The 22,064-nt window shown below is 41.8% G+C and overlaps 1 protein-coding gene across 7 annotated transcripts in view; it reads right to left on the bottom strand.

Moving 5' to 3' along the window:
- ppfia4 (PTPRF interacting protein alpha 4) overlaps positions 1-22,064 on the bottom strand; it is a 54,382-nt gene that overhangs the window by 10,946 nt on the left and 21,372 nt on the right. For 6 of the 7 annotated variants that reach the window (XM_079683170.1, XM_079683172.1, XM_079683171.1 and 3 more), the window contains exons 3-14: positions 8,502-8,603; positions 8,201-8,365; positions 7,403-7,477; positions 6,770-6,841; positions 4,635-4,856; positions 3,795-3,929; positions 3,109-3,243; positions 2,698-2,781; positions 1,754-1,885; positions 1,542-1,604; positions 706-797; positions 321-450 (exon numbers count right to left, since the gene is read on the bottom strand). In XM_079683170.1, coding sequence (XP_079539296.1) covers positions 321-450; positions 706-797; positions 1,542-1,604; positions 1,754-1,885; positions 2,698-2,781; positions 3,109-3,243; positions 3,795-3,929; positions 4,635-4,856; positions 6,770-6,841; positions 7,403-7,477; positions 8,201-8,365; positions 8,502-8,603 — 1,407 coding nt within the window. Of the gene's footprint in view, positions 1-320; positions 451-705; positions 798-1,541; positions 1,605-1,753; positions 1,886-2,697; positions 2,782-3,108; positions 3,244-3,794; positions 3,930-4,634; positions 4,857-6,769; positions 6,842-7,402; positions 7,478-8,200; positions 8,366-8,501; positions 8,604-17,762; positions 18,144-22,064 lie in introns of those variants that run through there. The other variant, XM_079683176.1, reaches the window with a different exon arrangement.

The following is a 22,064-nucleotide window of genomic DNA, read 5'->3' as shown; positions in this document are numbered from 1 at the left end:
TAATAATGCATACATTTAAAAATAGACATAAGGTAGGAAATATGTGGCCAGATGTGAGAAGACATGGATGAATAGGAAACTTACATCAGACAGCATGTCCATGGCAGCAGGTGAGAGAGAGACAGAGAGACAGAGAGGTTAGTAGAGAATGGCAAGTTAGGTAGCCAAGCACTTATTAGCAAAGCGGACATGAACTTAGATAAAGCGTGTGGTTAGAAGAAGAATAGTTTACACATGATCTTATGTAAGTCATCTGCTTAGTGTATGTGTATGTGAGGAAGTGCAGGGTTGTTTTGGCCTGATAAAGACATCAGTAACACCTTGTTTGGGTCGTCTCTCAGCGCTGACATTCTGCCCTTCTGAGCCCTCCTGATCACAGTTGTGCTGTAGTGGCCATCTTGGCCCTCCACCACAGAGAAGCGAAGGTCGCTGGCGCTTCCAAGGTGAGATCTGAGAAACAGCTTTCCATCAATAATGTACACAGTGGCATTTTTCAGAGAGTGTATATGAGAGAGCATGCTAAGAGGTGTACTGTGTGTGTGTGTGTGTGTGTGTGTGTGTGTGTGTGTGTGTGTGTGTGTGTGTGTGTGTGTGTGTGTGTGTGTGTGTGTGTGTGTGTGTGTGTGTGTGTGTGTGTGTGTGTGTGTGTGTGTGTGTGTGTGTGTGTGTGTGTGTGTGTGTGTGTGTGTGTGTGTGTGTGTGTACCGAGAGTGAGACACATCTCCAAACGCTCCACTGCGGCGTTTCAAGTGGTCGATTTCATTTCTCAACTTATCAATCTCTCCAATCAGCCGCTCCTGAGGGAGAGATGAACATTGTGGGCCATTTATTCAAATGTCCTTCTTAAAGTGTAACTTAAGCATAACTCCACTCCACTGCATTCTTTTATGAAAGGGGGGGCTGAACCAGAAGTTGCTCAATTATAGTACAGTACATGTCCTGGCTTCTGATCAGAGGGTCTTAAAATACATTTCTGATATACATTTCAAGTACCAACCAGTCAAATGTATTTCAGAATTGGTCTTGCAAGATTCAGTGTTCATTTAATTTTATAAAATAGGAGGTGGACTGAAATTATATAAAAGTGTGTCCTTTTTATTCATTGTAGTTATAATGTCTGGTGTGGATTTTGATTCATTGTGTCCGTGACATGACAGCTATTGAAAGGAAATAAGAATTTTTATAATAAGCTTATAACAATATACATATAAAAAAGAAAATGGCCCAAAATCCAATCAAATAAGTTGTGTGTCCTATTTATCCAGTGCAGTAATAATATCTGGTAAAGTGTATTAGTGTATTAATACATTGCTTAATTGATTTCAAATCATTGGATCAAGGGATAAGAAAGCTATTGAAAGAAAATGAGCCGTTTAACTTAAATAAATGCTACTTTTTCATTAAAATATAAGAAGCACTTAAATCCAATACAACGAGGAGAGTCCCACTCGTCCAGGGCATTACAATGCTGCATTGGTTTGGAGTCAATGGAGATACTTCTACTTTTCAATGATTAGTTAATTCATTTGAGTCGTACTGACCCGGGTGTGGTGGAATTCTTCAAGCTGTTTCTGGCAGTTCTCAAGATCCTGAATGAGGGAGTTCTAGACAAAGGAAACCATGAAAGAGCGTCAAAATAAATCTGTGTTACCAAGTACAACATGTGCTTCACTGTATATTCATTTATTCTGAGAGGCAATAAGATCTGCAATATGAGCTGCTGCTCAGATGAATGTATGTTTGCAGGCCTTGCCTTGTCCTCCAGGGCAGCCATGCGTTCTTTCAAATGCAGCTGCAGTCTCTCATTGGACTCGGTGAGCAGACGATCCACGGTGTCAGACAGGCGCTTGTTGTGCTCCTCATTCATCTTCTCTCTCTGACGAGCCTGGTGAGAGAACCAGACGAGGGGGCGGAATGACTTCAACACATTTTCTCTTTTGAAACAGACTCCATTTAGATGTATTTATGCAGCTAATCAAGCATGGATTAAAGGATGAAGGATGTATTTAGCCCTAGATCACCAGCTGCCAGGTATAGGTCCTCTTGGCCAACAAAGGAACTCACAGCCAGAATGATTTACAGTAATTACAGTAATTTACGTGACGATGAAAAAGGGTTAAACGCCTTCCCTTACATTAGAAATGCTGGGCTTTAAATATGCATTCCACAGTAATTCTAATCAAATTAACACACACTTACACACATATGTGTCCTCAAAAAGCCCTGACTAAATATAGCAAATGATAATAAATGATATCACACAGGAAGTGAAAGAAATGTGCCTTGTGAATTATCCAGTCTAAAGATAGCAGCCAATCATTGTTGTGGGGCGGTCAGTTGTAGCAAGAAATGTGTACTCGGTTCAAATTCATGCAACAATGCATGAGTGAATGTGTGTGTGTGTGTGTGTGTGTGTGTGTGTGTGTGTGTGTTTGTGTGTGTGTGTGTGTGTGTGTGTGTGTGTGTGTGTGTGTGTTTGTGTGTGTGTGTGTGTGTGTGTGTGTGTGTGTGTGTGTGTGTGTGTGTGTGTGTGTGTGTGTGTGTGTGTGTGTGTGTATGTTACGTATATGCATGAAGGAGCACAGAGCCATGACTCAAGGCGTCCAACTAATGTGAAGCATCAGCTCACACACACAGAGAGGTCAGAGAATCCCTGCAGGGCTGGTGCATCACACACACACATGCACACACACGCACCCTTCCCAGTTCTTGGTTCTTCTCCTCCAGTTGTGACTCCAGCTGTCTGAGCCGCTCCTCCACGTTGCCATGGCGCTCCTCAGCCTGCAGGGGGAGACACTTACATGAAAGTACAACTGCCACTATAAGCTCTGTAACTGTGCTCAATGTCCACCTGCATCAATGTTTTGTGTATGTAAATAACTGATGCTCATCTTATTGCATCAGTACCCTTTGACTATGGTTTCTACAGCTGTGTGTGTGTGTGTGTGTGTGTGTGTGTGTGTGTGTGTGTGTGTGTGTGTGTGTGTGTGTGTGTGTGTGTGTGTGTGTGTGTGTGTGTGTGTGTGTGTGTGTGTGTGTGTGTGTGTGTGTGTGTGTGTGTGTGTGTGTGTGTGTGTGTGTGTGTGTGTGTGTGTGTGTGTGCATTGCCTTGGAAAGTGCAGCCACTCTTTGTGCCAGTTCAGCTTCCACCTCTGGCAGCGTCTCAGCCTTCCTCATGGTCTGAGCCAGCCTCTGCTCTGCCATCTCCAGCATCTCCTGCAACTGGCGGACCTTCTCCTCGCTCTGACACACACACACGCAAAGAAACAAGAGGGACATTAGTGCAATCACAAGGGAGGTTTAATCAGTGCAGTGCAGCCAGTGAGTAGAAAGGGCACAAGGCATGGGGCACAAATGGAGGATGTTTTTCTTGAATTCCCCATGTGGAGCTAAACTCAGAGTGACCCTGAACTACACATGAACCTTTCAGCAGGATGTTTCTAATGCTGCCTCACATAAGGACTATAATATTCTTCAATTCCTTATATACATTGAAGTCCATTTCAAGAACTGAAATATGAAATTGTTGAGATACAGAAAGATGGAGCACATATGCCTGAATTCATATCTCACACAACTCCATTTTTGTGTCACTTAACAACACATTTGGACTACAACACATCCTAGGAAGCCTGATCCTAGCGGAATAATGACATGGCACATTTTCTAAATATGATTTGGTCCTTAATGTCAGGCTTCGTTAACTGATTGGTGAAAAAGCCGCTCACTGTGTTGTAGTTTTGACACTGGTTCGCTGTGTAGTATGCCTGGTGGATGGTGTGTGTGTGTGTTACCTGGCGGTGCAGCGAGTCCTTGGTGGCCAGTTCATTCTCCAGTTTGTCGTTGAGGTCGTGGATGTGTGTGGTCTCCCGCTGAGCAGCCAGGTAGCGTTTCTCTAGTGTTGTTATCCTCTCCTCCATATCCTCCCTCTGTGGGTGCAGAGACACAATAACAAAACAAATTGGGAAACCAAAGGAGACAAGCCTACAACAACAAGTATGGCCAGAAGACATACCAAGTGAACTTTATCTCTAGATGTATGACTTAATTTCCCTCTTTTACAATTTATGATACATACACATATCCGTATAAGCCTTCATAGTATGATGGAATTTTGAAGTTAGTATACAAGACATGTTTAAATTAGTATCATGTATGTCACTTAATGAAGAGAGCAGCAAAAATTCCTTTCCGTTGAGAAATGTCTTAATTTTCATTTTTGTATTCTGTGGAAAAAGTGACTATTGACAGCCGTCACTTTACACCTGTATTATAGCCTGAAAGCATCTGCACTAACCGATAATACTTATAGTTATTTTTGCTTTACCATCAAGCATTAAAATCCTTTTCGAAAACTCTTATCACATGTTTTGCTTTTTTAAATAATCTAGCATGTCAATAGTTACTAGTGTAAAACGCAATAACACAATAACGTGTTTAGCCATTTCTCTGCAAACATAAGAAATGCCAGTGAATATTATATGATTTAAATAATGACGATATATTTAATATATAGTCTAATTTTAGAACCATGTTTTTCAACACAAAACAGCAGGGTGCAACATTTGTGTGTCTGTAACCTGCTGTCCTCGGTTCTTGCTCCCAGAACAAACGCACGCTTCCTTTGCTCTCACCTCTCTCTGTTCCCTATGTTGTTTGATTGACAGTTCCTCGCTGCGGCACAGTTCTCTGCGTGCATTTGTGAGCTCTGCCTCGAGATCGGCCATGCGACCGCTGAGAGTGGCAGAGTGCTCGCGGCTCTGGACCAGCTCCTTGTTGGTCCGATCCAGCAGCTCCTGAAGTTCGGACACCCGGCTGCCTTCATCGTGGGCGTCTATGGAGCCATTGGGCAGTCTCTGTAAGGTGGACACACTGAATGAATCGCAAAATATGCACCTTCTCTCAAAACATTATATAATGAATAAGAGCCACATCAAAGTGTGCCCACTATGAGCGGAGATTAATGAAAGTTGTTCGATAGAGTTGGATGACCTAGATATGAAAGTGATGAATGTTATGCATACAAGAGTGGGTTGTGTGAGGTTAGGCTGCCATGTTGTTGTTTTGAAGTTGTTTCTCTTCACATCTCAAAATGCAGTTAATTCCAGGGCCTTAATTAAACAAACCTTCGGGGACGAATATTCAGACAGGCAAAACAGTGGGCAGCCAAAGTTAGTGGGACCCCCCCCTCCCCCATGTTCCACTTTTGCCTGCTCATGAATACCTTATAGAAACATAAACATACACAGAAACACTGCGGGGGAATAGCGCTGAATGGACTGAGGCTGTGTAATAAAAACACCTGGTGGTTTGTGCAATTGTGCATAATTCCAGTGTGGCTATAGAAAAGCTCATTAGATTTACTCCTAGGGACTGTGGAAATAACATTGTACAGCCCCATGTGACGGACAATGTGTGGCTCACATCCGGTACAACATGTGCCTAAGGAGGTTTTACTTACGGTTCCTGCTGAAAAAGACATGTTGTCATGATTTTATGGCATTTTGAATTTGAATTAAAATATCCTCTAATTGCAACATCCCGGGGCAGTGACTGTCAGCAGAGCAGCAGGCGTTACAGATAAATGTCCGGACAGAGTGTGTGTTCACACAGCTCACACTCTAGGACATCTAAACTACACTCTTCCTGCAAAGTATTGCACTTTAGTCAATTCTTTCTTCATCCCTCACTCGTCTTCTCTCATACTGTCTAAATGGTAAGATATTGATTATTCCTTTAACAGGACTACTGTATATTGACACTGCTTTTTTAGCTTTCTATATCCTCAGACAAGAGAAAAGGAGCCACAGTAAGAGGGTCTTGTTCTGCTCTTCATCGGCTGCTGGCCTTTTCAGAGGAGGGGGATTTCCATCAAGATACAAACAGGCCCTGCTGTTTAATCACAGGGAGGTTGGTTACTCCCTGAGGATGGACTCAGACACAGAGACATAATGGGTGCTCCTTTCAGGGCTGGCCTCAAAACATGGAAGAATGAGCTTGAATAAAGTGCACGACGAGTCTAAATGCTATTAGAAATACAAGAAAGTTGATGGAAGATTCATAAAACATTTAGCTTCACTAGCCTAACGTGTGTATGTGTGTGTGTTAATAGTTGTGTTCATGTGTGGCGGAAAGATAGAAATATGATGAAAAGATGAAAAGGCAACTACTGACAGCCAGGAAGAATAGTTTAGGTTAGGGGTGTCAAACTCAATTTCATCACGGGCCACGTAGGAATTGTGGTTGCACTCAAAGGGCCGGTTTTAACTTTAAGACTATATCAAAATACATATATAAATATTTAATATATATAAAATAAAGTATTATATTACATGATGGCCTCTGCATTGGATCATTATCTGATAGGGTAATAAAGTCTAGGGCAATTAATTGCAAGTCTATTCAGTGAGAATGTCACAAAATGATTTAAAAAAAAAAAGCCAAATTCTGGAAAAAAAAGTTAAAAGAAAAAAAAAGGAAATTTCGGGGAAAAAGTTAAATTTTTAAGAAAAAAAAGTGACATAAAAAATGTCAAAATCTGAGAATTTGAGATGCATTGTGGGACATGTAGTTTATGGGCAATGTGCTTCTGTAAATCGCCATGTAACCGTATAATAAACATATTATATTCTTTCAGAGCTCTTGTTGGGCCACAGAAAATTAAGTCGCGGGCCGGATTTGGCCCCCGGGCCTTGAGTTTGACACCCCTGGTTTAGGCTGATATAAGATAAAGCACCGAGCAGAAAAACAATCACACAGCAAGGAAGACCTTCCATGTAGGTTTGGATCCATCTGTTCGCTCCAATGAGTCACCATCCTTCCTTTGTCTCACCGTGTTCAACTGCAATGTGAATTAAAAAGAAAAACACACAATGAGCAAACTCACACATGTACTGTCTATGGATCCAAGAACAAAACTTAGTTCATTAACTGGAAGCCTGGCTTTCTGGCTGCCAGCATGCTCCAGACATGACATATTTTACATAACTATAAATATGAATTATGGGGTCTGCTCCTCTTATAACACTGTGAGATCAGTGGCAGCTTTGACTTTAAATCTGACATAACCCACTGGGAGTCTGCTTTAACTGAGCCTGCTGTGAATATTAAAAATATTTGTTATCTTTATAATGATGTCTTTAATGACATGTTTTAATAAAATACTACAGAAAGATGTGGGTGCTTTGTGTCACCCAGTGTAACACTTGAAGCATAGATCAAATCTGGAGACTGGAGGCCTCAACAGATGTCTACAAGGGACCGAACAGATGTTTCACTCACCAATAACCACACACAGCCACGTACACACACACACGAGCACACACGAGCACACACACACACACACACACACACACACACACACACACACACACGATTGTTCACACACATCCACACACCTTACCTCTTGTGTGCTAGCTGTTAGCTGTCCCTCCAGAGAGGACACCCTCTCCAGAGCCACCCGAAGCCTTTCACGTACCTGCAAACACACCAAGAACACACACATCGAGACAAAGTCCAAACCCTTGAGGATACACACACAGACTTATGTCGAAGCACAATCCTGGGCATGATTTAGAAACACAGGAATTGAATCTTGAAAAAGAGAGTGCTGTACAATCAATGTCCTTATTCAATTGGCTAGTATACCATTAGGGCTGTACAATAACAATGTTTTGACAATGTCACTAGAACATTTGAAAAACATGAATTCATTATAATATTGCTCTTAAATCATCTTTGTTCATGTTATGGACCCTACTATCCACACTCAAAATACAAATGTAGAGAGGTGAAAAGAGTCTGTAATCAGACCTGTATGTAAGAGTATAAAAATAATGCAAACATTATTCAGATAATATTATGACCAAAATTGAACGGAAATGTAACAAAAAGAGGATTTATTATGTTTTAAATTATTTTATTTTATTTGTATTTCTTTTTTATAAGTAACATAATATCTCTCAGTTTTCCATCTACTCCCATTTGCGACTTAATTTGCTGTGTGCTGTCAATGCTAACTCAAGACTTCCTCCATGTGTTTCACTCAAAACTCATGATGTGCTGAGTTTCATGAACAGCTCTACTAAACCAAACTGATCAGATTTCTGAAGGAGGACAGCAAGTCTATCGATAGAGTAGGAGTCACATGTCATCAAAACACCAAATAATGCAATGTGTGTATGTTTGTGTATATATCCACCTTTTCATCCAGAGCCTTGTGGTGTTCAAACAGCGACTTCAGAGCTTTGAGGACCTCCACCTCACTGGAGACTCCTGATGGTGGGGGTGCCTGTCTCTTCACCACTGTCATCCTCAGACTGCGTTCGTGACGAGACACCAGACATTCCAGGTGCTCCAACAGCAGCTACAGCACACACACACGCACACACACACACGCACGCACACACACACACATGAATGCATGCAACCAGCAAAGATAATTTTTAATATTGAGATAAGAAACATTGTTGGTTTTAATCAGCATCACAACACACACATACCCTGGTGTTGTTCCTTTCAGCTTTGAGCTCAGATATTTCTTCCTCCTTCTCAAGCAGCTGCTCCCGGCATATGTTCAGCTCCTTCGTGAGGGTGGCAAACTCCTACAACACACACACACACACACACACACACACACACACACACACACACACACACACACACACACACACACACACACACACACACACACACACACACACACACACACACACACACAGGTTAAAACTGTATCAGTGAACAACATAACAGGCTCTAGTTTTGTGAAACTGAGCACTTATATCTACCCTCTAATCTGAGGGTGCATACACATCTGGGCGTGGCTGACAGGGATTTGTTGTCAGGGTGGCACAAGCACATTCTTTGACACAGAGACAGGATGCTAGGACCTGCAGGAGGAATACTTTATCAGCAGGTGAGGCGAGGACAGGCTTAAATAATGGACAGTTCAGGCTGGCTTCTCCTAAAAGAACATTTGTTGTCCGAGGGAAGCTGTCTGGGGAAAAGCTCTCTGTCCACCTGCGATAAGAGGAGAGGCACTGACTGTGCTATCGGATCTGCATAAATACAACCTCAGCTCTGCCCACCTCAGCGTCCGCCTATAGTCTTTTTGGGAGCCATAACATTACAGTAGCAAGTGCAAAAAGAATTAGCAGTGTGTCTAAGTAAGCAAATGGTCAAGATCTAATTTACACTTGTGCAAAGTACAACAGAAAAAGGGTCAGGGTTTTGACTTCGCTGGTTCTAAGACATATCCACAGTGTGTTAACTGTGATTGAAGGACAACAATACAGCCTTAATGTGACAAAACTATGCAAATGATATTGGACATGATGTAATTGTAGAAGAAAAATCAACAGCCTGTGACTTTTATTCCTATACCAAACATGCAGCACTGATTATGAATGTTTGAATATATCTTTTGATGGTAACAAGAATTAGATTTATTGATATTCATTCTGCAAGCTCCTTGATTTTGACAGATGGCTATGCACTTAACTGAAGCTTTTAAGCGCTCCAGACTTTAAAGCCTTTATATTTGAAAAACCTGACCGATGAATGGTTTCTGGTTGGTTGAGAACCACTCAGTTTCATCAATAACATGTTTAAAGCAATCTTCAGTCTAGCATAGTCATTTTGTACCAACCGGTGGCAAGGTATTGGGTGCAGACGTAATTGTGAGATACCTTTGACTTCCATGTTACGCAATATCATCTGTAACAGTGCCATGTTGAGGTTGAAACAAAGAAAACATCAAGCAGTTTTACAGCAGAGTGAATATATACAATAAGCTTTAAGGCCTTATGGCTCAAGGACAGGCGTTTTCACATTTCAAGTCATTATCTACATGCCCAAGTCTGTTGAATGCGCAGTGTTTGACGTCTATTTTCATCTCAGCTGTGTCCCACACTTTTCAAGATAGCAGCAGCACCCTTTCACAGCTCCACAAACAACCAGGGATTGCAAATTGATAGACATGTTATGCTCTTATGGAGCTGTAAAGAGGAGGCTCCATTAACTTTAATAGATTTGGGAGAAGGCTGTGATGGAACTGCAGCACTAACCTGCTGCGTGTTTGGTTTTTACAGTAAATAAACTTTAATAGCTTTTGCCTGGCAGTTTGTCATTTTGGAGTGAACGAGGCCTCAAGGCAGTGGTTCTCAACATTTTCAAAGTTGAAACCCCGCAGAATAATCAGGCTGATGTGTTTGTTTTCTCTCAACATGACCCGCCCTAAAATACCTTGTTATAAACTGCATGCACAATTTGACTCTCGATCAATAAAACTAATTCTATGGCAAATTATAGGCAGTGTAATGTAAAAAGCCTTCCCCAGAGAAAAATATATTATTTCATATGTATTATGTTATATCATTTCTTCTCCAGAACCATGTTGCTAGCTCTATAAATAATCTTGGGTTGGGACCCCCAGGTTAAAAAAAACATATTTTAAGGTGTATAGTTCTTACACTTGCTTTTTGCATTTCTGTATTTGACAATGTATTTACTGGATATCTGATATCTATTAACCTAATGCAATAAATACACCATACACCATTACTGCAAGATAACGTGCAATAAATTTGTAAAGATTTTGTGAAATCCTGACAATGTCAGATGTCTTCTGCTGAAAATGATAAGCTTCAGCCCTGGTCTGGGATTAAAGGGTCTCCACATTCTGTCTCGCTCAGAGAAATCACAGCAGCGTACACATGTCCTGACAGAAGTCTCCTCATATCAGTGGAAGAAAGGAGGTGAAGTGTCACTCCCTGCTTCTGTCCTTCTTGTAAAACTAATATTTCAAAAATCTTGCAGCTCTCTGAGTAGTCATATATTTTATTCGGTTCTTTCTACCTGATCAGATTCAGGGTGAGAGGCCCACAGTGCTGCAGTATACGTCAGGGACAAGGCCAGAGTCACACAGTTTCTTTAAATATGATCTGCGGTGTAGCAGAGATTGGTGTATATCGGAATTTGTGCCAGTGTGTGTGAGAGGTTGATGGTGGTGTGTGTGTGCATATTGTTTGAACATCTCTTTGTGCTTTGTTAGCATTTCCTGTAGGCTTGGCTTTAGACCAAACTAATACCCAGTGGCATGCTCTCTATGCTAGTCTCAAACGCACACAGGCACACACATAAATACACACACACACACACACACACACACACACACACACACACACACACACACACACACACACACACACACACACACACACACACACACACACACACACACACACAAAGCTTTGTAAACCATCCATGACTAACGGTTTGTCAAAACGATGAATGTCTAGTTTTTTTCTAAGAATATTCAGGATCAGGAACTAAACATGTTATATGGACAGCATTTTGAAAATGCTCAGTGTCCCTCTTAATTCGCCCTGTGCTTTTGATATTTGTCCTGTAAACTCACCTGTTTGCAGGTGTTTTACTTTATAGGTATAAACCAACATTGCATCAAGTGGGACAGGCCAAACACATAAACAGCACACTAGAAAGCAGACAAACACACACACTCTTACAGACTTACTTTCTGTACACACACAACTGACACAAAACAAACTGGGTCTCTGTTGACTCTGCCCATCACACGGAAAGAAAAGTCAGCGGAGTGGGAGGGGGCGGCTGAAGAGGGAAGAGAGAGGGAAGGAGCATCGGGAGGGAAGGGGGAAAATGGGTCAGCGTGTTCATTTTACTTTCCCTTATTCCACAGGGGCGCTCCAATAGACAGGAGCTCAGCCCAAATCCACCAACATATGTTAGAGCTCACTGTCTCTTTCAATCAGGGCAAAGAGCCTCAACAGGCCACCTCTCATGCTCATAGCTCATCCTTTCATTCCTTCATCCCGCTGCCTTTCAGGATCTCTCTGCATCTCCCCTATAACTACTTCACTGCTAGAAACAAAATGGAAATACATGCCAACTAAGTCAGAATAGCTAAGAGGTATGAATACATAACCTTTTTTAAGCTGCATTCACATGACGTTTTCTACTGTTACCTCCTCTGCCAGCTAGCGTCGCTAAATACAGCTGTGATCTGATTTGTTGCCCAAAAGATAAACGGTAACTAAGTCAAAGTGGAAATCACTCGAACTTCATCTGCAACCTTTTGGAGCAGTGGCCGATGGTGGTGCTTCGATCTAGTCGGACGGCAGCGCTTTCTTGGGGACGTCAATGCCAGCGCAGAGGCGTTTTTACTCGTATCATGTGAAAGCAGCTTTAGAGTCTTTTATAACAGGACAGACAAGTGATATATAGAAAGTTTAACATATCACTGTCTAGACAAAATAAATGTCTCTTTAATTTCTCATGAGGTCTAACCCTTTCCTCCTGGCAGTGTCTTCTGCTTTTATTGTCTTCTCCACACACACACACACACACACACACACACACACACACACACACACACACACACACACACACACACACACACACACACACACACACACACACACACACACACACACACACACACACACACACACACACACACACACACACACACACACACACACAAAATGTACTATTGTACTATGTACAATTCAATCCTGCAATTGCAATGCTTATTGAACCTCATACAACAGTCAGATACAGAGAGCAGCTCTGACAGCACAACGTCAACCTCTGTCAGAGAGTCACATAGAGCGGAGAGAAGGTTCTGGGGCGTCTGGAGTAATGCTGCACCTCTGCCTCCAACCATAATGTGAGATAGCAAGTGGTTACCAAACAGGGCTGAGCCCAGACATTGTAAAGGGATTTCTCCACTTCGCTTCTTTAAGCAGTTTGGGATTAAGGGATGGAAAAAATGCTGTGAGTGTGTGTGTGTGTGTGTGTGTGTGTGTGTGTGTGTGTGTGTGTGTGTGTGTGTGTGTGTGTGTGTGTGTGTGTGTGTGTGTGTGTGTGTGTGTGTGTGTGTGTGTGTGTGTGTGTGTGTGTGTAGAGAGTGAGGCATAAAGATTGGAGTGCAGTCGAATACATAAAAGTCCAAAACACAGTCCAAAAAAGTTAATTGTGTGTGTGCTTAATTACGTATGGAAGTGTAGCGTATATTTAATACGAACACTAAAATACATGATAGGAAATGCATTTACGCAAAAGGTAGAAAATATATATTGTACAGCAGCATAACCCCACCTTTTATTCCAACAATACTGCTGTACAGTTTGATGCAAATAAACACTAAGTGTGAATTTGTGTGGGTACACCGAAGGCAGGTGCTGTCACACTCCTAGAGTTATGTCACGTTGGTAATTTTGTATGTTTGGGTTTTGCTGGCATGTTTTTCTCCTGGGTTATTGTCTGGTCCTTTTCCCTGTGTTTTTCCTCCCGTCGTTAGTTTCCCTGCTGTGTCTAGTTGTTTGATTGTGTTCACCTGTGGCCCTTGTGTTTCTCCTCCCCTGCCCGGCTGTTTCTCGTCTTGTGATTACCCCTCCCTGTATTTAGTCTCGTCTCCTCCTGTGTTCAGTGTTGGTGCTTCTTTTGTATGTGACCCAGTTCACCGAAGAGTGTTTTGTTTGTCCAAGTTTATTTAAAGTCCTTGAAATAAAGGTATCGTCAAGTGTAATCTGCGTTTGGGTCCTACCTGCTTCACTCTTCGTAACAGGTGCTTTAGCAGTCATCACAAAGCACGTCATCCTTTTTGAGTTTGCCAGTTATTTCCTGTTTGTCTTTCAGCAGTAAAGCTGTTGGTGAAGAAACTGAGTACTTTGAGGACCTTGTTCCTTAATTTATCCGCCTACAGTTCCTCTAAAAGCTCCAGCGCAACATGCAGCAGTGGAAAGAGCATGCCATGCAGAATTCTTTCCTAATGTATCCTGCTGAAGCTGCCGCAGTATATCACGTCTCTCCTCAAAGGTAAAACTGCTGGTCAAGAGACAAAAGCTCAGGACTAGAAATACATAGACACTGAATATGAATGAATTTAAATAGTAACATTTTTGGATCTTTTGAGTTATATCTGGTATTCAATTTGATACAGTTTGTTTGTGTTTCTGAGGTAGATGCTGTGTTTTGTTGTTGGTCTTATCTTTTTTTAAATGTTCTCAGGAATTTCTTTCAAATGATCTGAATGACAAAACTTAATTAGAAAACTGCACAGAAAAAAGCATCTCTTTTAATGAATACACTGAGTTACTAAATGATTGCTGTGAAGGCATGTGTTACATTGTGTCAATAATCATTTAAAGCATCAATCAAATAATCCCTCTTTAAAGCTTAAAGTGTTGTAAACAAACTGTGATCATTGTCTCTTTTATAAGACAGGTGTCTCAGATAAAATGGGCGACATGACAGCGTTACTGCAAAATTACCTTTAAAGTGTACTCCAAAGAGAACCATTAGGTGTACTGTACATGTTACCACACAATCTGTTGTGTTATAAACACTTTTTTCATAAACTTTCTGTTTGCTTTCACACGCCGTATAACTCTTAGCAGGAGCTTCCATTTTGTTCTCTACACTACATTTGGGGAAAAAACAGGAACGCACTCACAAAAGTAGATCCACACAATGCAGGGTGATGAAAAAGCGGCTACAGATTTACTACCCTTACTCACCAACAACCAAACGGATGCATTGAAGATAACAGATGCTACATTTAAAAGAACCCACTGAGCAACAAACAGCCCTATAACTTCATGGCAACTTCTTCAATGTCTGGGTAGATCAACAAGACAGGATACTAAAGCCAAAACAAATATCAATCGATGTCTGCTAAAGCCCGGGAAAAGTGACAGTGACAGCGTTTCTGCAAGCATCAGTTGGTGGGAGGAGAGGAAAATATGTGACTAAGCAAGAGAGCAAAGAAAAGGAAACTGTAAACATGGCTTTTAATTAATTCACACATTGTATGATTCACAGGACATGGTTGTGGTACGTGATATCATTTATGGTAATCTGAGTATGCTTACGGCCCAAATGCACCAGCAGTGAGACAGTATTTAGCATTTTGGAAAGGCCAGCAGTCTCTCTGCTAAAGTGAATTCAGCATGTTCCTTGAGCACAGAAGTAGGCGTTAATTAGCAGTACTGGCTTACTAGAAGTACTGCTTCCTGTCTTTCCTTCTGTCATCCAGAAATAATACCAAAAACAAGTCAGTTATAGGAAGTACTAAGTTGAGACTTTCACTCGGGTATCTCAGCAGTGTTTGACAGATTTAACTCCATATTGTATTGTGACCCAAAAAACAAGTGCAGGAGTGTGGTGCAGTTTCGACAATGCAGATTCAAACAGGGAATTCTTTAAAAAATAAAAAAGACTTCACCAATGAACCCACAGAAATGATCCGTTACTGTGGAGAGATCTCATACAATGACTGAACTTCTTTTCACTTGCGCCCACCAAAAGACAGTAAATTAACTCTGATGCAAATCTCTGTAATTCACTAAGGAGTGCCAAAGTGAAGATGAATGCAGGGCCGGGGAGCGGAGAATGAGTGGGTCCCCGGGGAGAGTCAGATATCACAGCTCTGTAACTCTTCACCACTGCAGAGAGAGCGAAGGCGGAGAACAGCAGAGAGGTGGACTCGACCTTCCTCTGACAAATCTTACACACACACACACACACACACACACACACACACACACACACACACACACATAACCACAACACCTTGCCTGGGTGTTGGCCCCAAGTAGGCAGTGAGTAATCTGTTGCCATGACACCACCCCGCACACTGCGGTTGTAGCCATGGCAACTGCTCATTAGGGAAGTGAAGTGTTTGAGCAGCATGCAAACTTCTCATCAGGTGAACACAGATGCACATCCACATGCTGAAACACACACATGCACAAAGCTGCTGAGGGATGTTCCGTCTGTGTGAGCGTGTGACAGCTCTCGAGGCCGACGGGGGGGGGGGCGCTGACTGCATCGCTCGACAGATCTCCGCCCTGACTGCAGGAACTACTCTCCATGCAAACTTTTCTTAGAGCATCTCCTTTTAGAATGCAAAACATAGAAAGTAATTAAGAAAAAAACATCTTCATGGTTGGGATATGTGTTGTAAAAGTATCAATACATCGGCATAATCATTGTAAAGGTGGAAGAAGTACTCAGATGTTGTACTTAAGTAAAAGTAGGAATATCAAAGTGTAGGAATACTCTGTTACAGGTATATCCTGTATTCAAAATGGCACTCAAGTAAAAGTATTAAAGTATTTGCATCAAAATATATTCAAAGAAGTGAAAGTCCTCATTATGCAGATTTGCCCATTTCACAATCATATATATTTTGATTATAATGATTGATGTGTTTGTCAACGCTGGTAAAGGTGGAACTAATTTGTATTACTTACTTTACTGGAGGGTAGCTTGGGAATTTAATCTAGGTGTAACTAAACTCCTATTTAAGTGTTGAAACATTATTACATTACATGTTACTACGCTTTTATCCAAAGCGACTTACATACTCAATACTGTGGGCAATCCCCGCAGGAGCAAAGGGGTGAAGTGTCTTGTCCAGGGACACAATGACATGCTGACTGCAGTGGGGTATCGAACCTGTGCTCCCTTGATCACAACACCAAGGCTCTATCCACTGCGCCACACGCCTCCCTGTTGATCATATTGTTTATCATTAATCCATATCTGTAAAGAAACTAAAGGTACTACATACAAGGGGTGAAGTACAAAAAGTAACATAAAATGGAAATACTCAAGTAAAGTTTAAGTACCTCAAAATTGTACTGAAGTATTGTACTTGAGTAAATGTACTTAGTTTACACCAGTGATTCATTGTGAGTCAAATCAGCCTAAGTGAAGCACATTAGTGATCATGCATAACTGACTGAAACCGCACCAGCTCTGGACTCACTAATGAAGCGATGATAAAACAACAGCGAATGCGATTGGCGTGAATACAATTTGGTAAATCCCACTCTGAACACCTGGAAAAGAGAGGATTTCTACGTGAAAACTTCTTCATAAGTGAGAGTCAAAGAGTTCTTATCACTTTGGAAGGAATTCAAATGAAACCTGGGCAAAAACCCAATAACAATGTAAAAACATGCATATCAAAAGTTATTTAATACCCTGTCTTTTGGCCATAAAGTTGATTGACGCAGCAAAAAGATTTATGCTGCACAGCTGACACGTCAACTGTCTCACTCTCTCTCTTTCTGGTTTTCAAATATCATTTTCTTATGGTTCAGCAAAAATAATTGTCAAATCCTCCTTGCAAGTCTTTCAACTTTCTCGCCTCCTCTGCCCATTGAAGGCCCAGCATAGTATCCATTCATTCATGCATCGCTGTATTCTCCATTAAAGAAAAACAAAACCAGCACCAGGAAGAGAGACTAAGAAAGAGAGGAAAGAAGATAGGGGGACACATCCTCTGCTCGGATCAAAGGAGATGCATAAAGAGTTTTTGTTGTGCATCAGCAGAGTATGTCTGCAAGCATTCTACAATAAACACACAGTTAACCAAGCACGCACACCAGATACAGAAATACAGAACATTCCCATCAGTGCATAAACAACGTGCATATCTTGTGTTCTCTTGGACCGTATTCTAAACCGATATGCAATTTGCATCACTACAAAGCATCAATCACTCACAAGTTGAATGAGGCATATTGGTGAAAAGGAGACAGGAGGAGGAAGAGGTGGAGAGAAGGCCATATCTCAGTCCTAGAAAAGAGTCATCAGCACTAAAATCAATACTCAGGCAAGGACACGTGGAGACCACAGAGAGACTGTCAGAGCTGAGACAATCCTTCACCGGTAACATCTTCAAACGGCTGCTGCTGCTGCTGAGTCCCTACCTGGTACATGTAGGTGTTAAAGTGGGTCCCATTCTGAAGGTGGATCTTCACTGTTGGGTTCATGTTGAAGGTTAAACATACCAGATCCCTCAAACAGACCCCCCATACAAAGAGAGACAGAAACAGGTAGAAAGGACGAGGAAGAGAGGGTGATGACGATAGAAAAGGAGGGCTAGTCCTGGTCCTCACTGAGAGTGTAGCAGGGCTGGATGAATCCTCTGCTGCTGCCTACGCAGTCTGCAGCCGGGACGAGAGACAGCAGGGACAAGGGTAAGGAGAGAGAGAGAGTAAAGAGAGGGTAGGGAGGTGGATAAACAGGGACAGTCAGAATAAAAGGGAGACAGCGGGGGTTGAGGTAAAAGGATGATTTGGATCAGAGAGGAGGACAGGATGAGACAGAAATGATGAAGGAGGAGGAGGAGGAGCGGCTCGTAGTGATCAGCTGATGGAGGAAGGAAGAGGCTGGGTTTAGATGAGGAGCTGCTGGGGGCTAAAGCCACACACACACACACACACACACACACACACACACACACACACACACACACACACACACACACACCACACACACCACACACACACACACACAACGGCAACGGCACATGAACGTTCAGGCACTCAGAGGGAGTTTTAAAGTACCATTTGGAACTAATGCCAAGAATTAGCATGAAATTAAACGCTCTATTTCCTCCTAATAAAAAAAAACCAGTCACTGCTTACTCAACACAAATTCAAGAGACCCATTTTTCCTCGATCATGACATTGTGCGCGCTGATTCTTTCTATTTATAAATGGCAGTCTGTTTCGTCCCTCCTCTCTCAGTAGGATTTCACAGGGCATGTACTTGACCAGAGCACTGCAATGGATTTCATTTAACTCCTCATTCTTAACCTCTCCTTTTTTTAGTTTCAAGACACACATATAGTTCACTCTAACTCAACAAGGGGACTCTACTAAAGATGATTGGTTGTAATGAAATACATTCTAATGATGTCACTTCAGTGATCTAGGATTGAAGGTTTAAAACCAATGCTTTGCAACAGAAAACCTGCATTACATTTATTGTTTTGCTTTTCAAAGATATGGGCATTTAACTCAAAGGGACGGTCCTACCAAAGAGGTTTTTCGAATTGCATCATGGGAATAGTTTTTAAGCTTGACCCAATATGAGCCACTTATTGTCAACCACTGTTAGTTTGGTTTTGACCATTCTTTTTAAATGTGTCTCTTGGGGGTCCCTGAACCTCAAAACAAAAGACCTAATGACTGCGTTTCCCTTTAATTCTGATTTGAGTATTATCAACGCATTTTATTTTGTTCTCTGACAGTGCTTCTCACAATGGCACCATGCACTGTTTCTGGTTCTGATGTGCTACTTACAGTAAACATTATTATGAAGCTATAATACACCAGGAATTATGTATAAGTTGTACTATATAAATAGTTTGATTGATGACATATTTTTATTCGGTAAGAAACAAAAACATATAAAACAAATAAGGGAAACTTGCAAGCTTTATCTTTGGTAAATCTTTGACTCTTTTTAGGCATACTTAACAGACAGCATACACTATGAAAATATGCACATTTGCCCACTTTAACTTATTATTGATACAGGACCTGACCCTGTATTGGCCCACGGATAAAGTTGACTCAAAATACGACTCAGCTAAAGTGGTTTAGCATGGGGTGCAATAGTGCATCTCTATGATTAAGATATGAGCCTGTGTCTAATTAGTTACAGCTGATTTAACTGTTCATTAATTTCCCCTCTTTATTCATTCATTAATTCTCATCCCTCTATTCTCCTGTGCTTCATCACTCGCAGCGCTCACCCACACACCAACTCTGTGCTCTGCAGTCGGTAAAAAAAATATTAGAATGCTTCTTCAACATCACAACTATTGGGAGTGGCAGTGCATCAATGTAGAAAAAGAGAGTGAAAATGATTCCTGCCTACAGGTCTACTTTCATGCACCTGGTTGTCAAGGAAACTGGGTTCACTGGAGAGGGAGAGAGCAGAAGATATACAGTGAGACAGACAAGTCCCTACACATCAAAACATCTTTCAGTGAGTGTGTGGTGACTTCCAGCATTAATCTGAGCGATACTTCAACTGAGTAGCCGAACACAGCGGTCACTACACCAGCTGATTAAGTGGTAGGACAGAGACCCCTTCTGGCAGCTCATGGTGCTCACACAAAGAAGTAACAAACCAACTTGTCATATCTACATTTTCTCCATACAGAAACAGGCAGCAATATGCCAGTGAGGAGGTATCTAGTGGTTTCCAAAGAGAGGGGAAGCTTTGAAATAAGTTTGACAGATTGTACATGTTCCAGGATTAAGTAGAAGGAACAGCAGGGAAACAAGAGGAGCCAGTAGGACTTTTGTATTCATGTATGGAGATAACGCCTCATCCCTGACATCAGTGGGAGCCAAACTTGGCAGATCCTGATTGTCAGAGTTCAAACAAATAACACATTCAAACACGAACGGAAGACACAGATGCAGAAACAGACCTTAAAACACACATGCTCATCAGCACTACTGAGAAAAAGTCCCAAAAGCTGGACACAATTGAAGCAGCCTTTTCCATAACAGGATTCACAGAAGTCTGGGAGACCTGTGACAATTTGTTTTATCTGACAGCCTCTCACAGTTTCATTCTCTCTTTCTAGGACCTCATTCTCTCTTCTCTTGCTGCCTAACTACTTGATTACTTCTTTAACATTCTATCCACTCGAGCACCGCCATGCTTTCTCTCTCATCCTCTTTCCCCCCTTCCTTTGCCCTTCCTCTCTCTTCCTCTCTCTTCCCTATTTTTGTCAAGCGTTGCTAATCTCAGCTGAACCTTCCCTCAATGGAGAGCAGCCATTTTACATCATAACATAACATGGAGCAGAGGGCAAGGGCAACCCCCCCCCCCCCCCCCATCCCCCCCCCCCCCCCCATCCCACCAGCTCCAACTATCACAACCAATACACATCCACGAATGCAAACACATAAATACAAAAAGGCTTAGGTTTGGTTTTAGGAGTGGGGGGACAGGGACGCTTTCTCACTAAGTTTGAACCACAAACAAACAACAACATAGTTCTGGTCTACTACTTACCTAACTGCAAACTGTGTTTCATGATTCATGTCAAACTACGACAAAGATAAGGCTGTATCTTTAACCACAACAAATAAATGAAATGCCTCATGCAAATATGTAACTGAAAAATGTAATTCTTGTCTCTCAGTAAAATGTCCATCAGTGTCCCTAAAAAACCTTCAGTGACTCCTTCAATTTGCTTGGTTTGTTTGAAAGTACGTGTTACAATACAACATCTAAAGGTATAGTTAATAATCATAATATCCAAATAATAATAATAATAATCCAAATATTCAACATTTAGGTTAGGAGATGGAACCAGCAAAAGTGTGGCGTGTTTACCTGATAAGGCAAATAGTATAGGCCAGCAGGTCTTTGAGGCTATACAATGCCCAGCAGAACTTTAAGCTAAATGTTACCATCAAAATGCTAACATGCTCAAACAACAATTCTCATATGCTGATTTTTTGCAATTATAACAAGTTCATTGTTGCCTTGGTTCAGCATACTTGCGTTTGCTAAATAGCATTAAAACAATGTTAGCGTAAAACTGAGACAGATGGCAATGACATTTGTTTTGCAGGAAGCCTAAATAAAAGAAAAGTGGCTAAACATGTCAGAACGTGAAGAGGAGGATGTTTTTTTTGTGTAAGCCCTTAATAATGTCTAGAGCCTCCTCTCAGGCAGCAGCTCCACCATAAAGATGGGGGGGCTGAGAGTCAAACCCCAGGGCAAAAAGTCCAAACTTCTTGCTTGTTAAAGCACTGCTAAAATTGAGCAACTTAGATGACCATATCTGCATTTCTATCCTCTTCATTATAAGGGGTGAACAGAACACATTTCAACTCAAATTGCAACTGTAAAGCTGACTGAAGTTACACCTTTGTATACAATCATATTGCTGTTTCCCAGATATCAGACTCAGTCATCACTCTGGGAAAATGTATCTGTCCTTCCCACCTTCCTCATCACCTAATTCTCTTGCTCCTCCTCCTCCTCCTCCTCCTCCTCCTCCTCCTCCTCCTCCTCCTCTCCCAGTCTCTTGTGTCACCTCCCCTCTTCTAGCCCTGTGTAAAGCACCTGTGTCAGCTCTGCCTCTCTCCCCTGCTGTCCTCATCACTCAGTCGGAGAGCACGGCTTACCTCTCTCCCTGTCTCCTTCACTGTGTCCTCCTCAAGTTCCCAGTCAGCCCAGAGGGAAGCCTA

The sequence above is a fragment of the Notothenia rossii genome, assembly GCF_949606895.1.
Source record: "Notothenia rossii genome assembly, chromosome: 5".
Classification (NCBI taxonomy): domain Eukaryota; kingdom Metazoa; phylum Chordata; class Actinopteri; order Perciformes; family Nototheniidae; genus Notothenia; species Notothenia rossii.
This window is presented reverse-complemented; position numbering and strand designations above follow the sequence as displayed.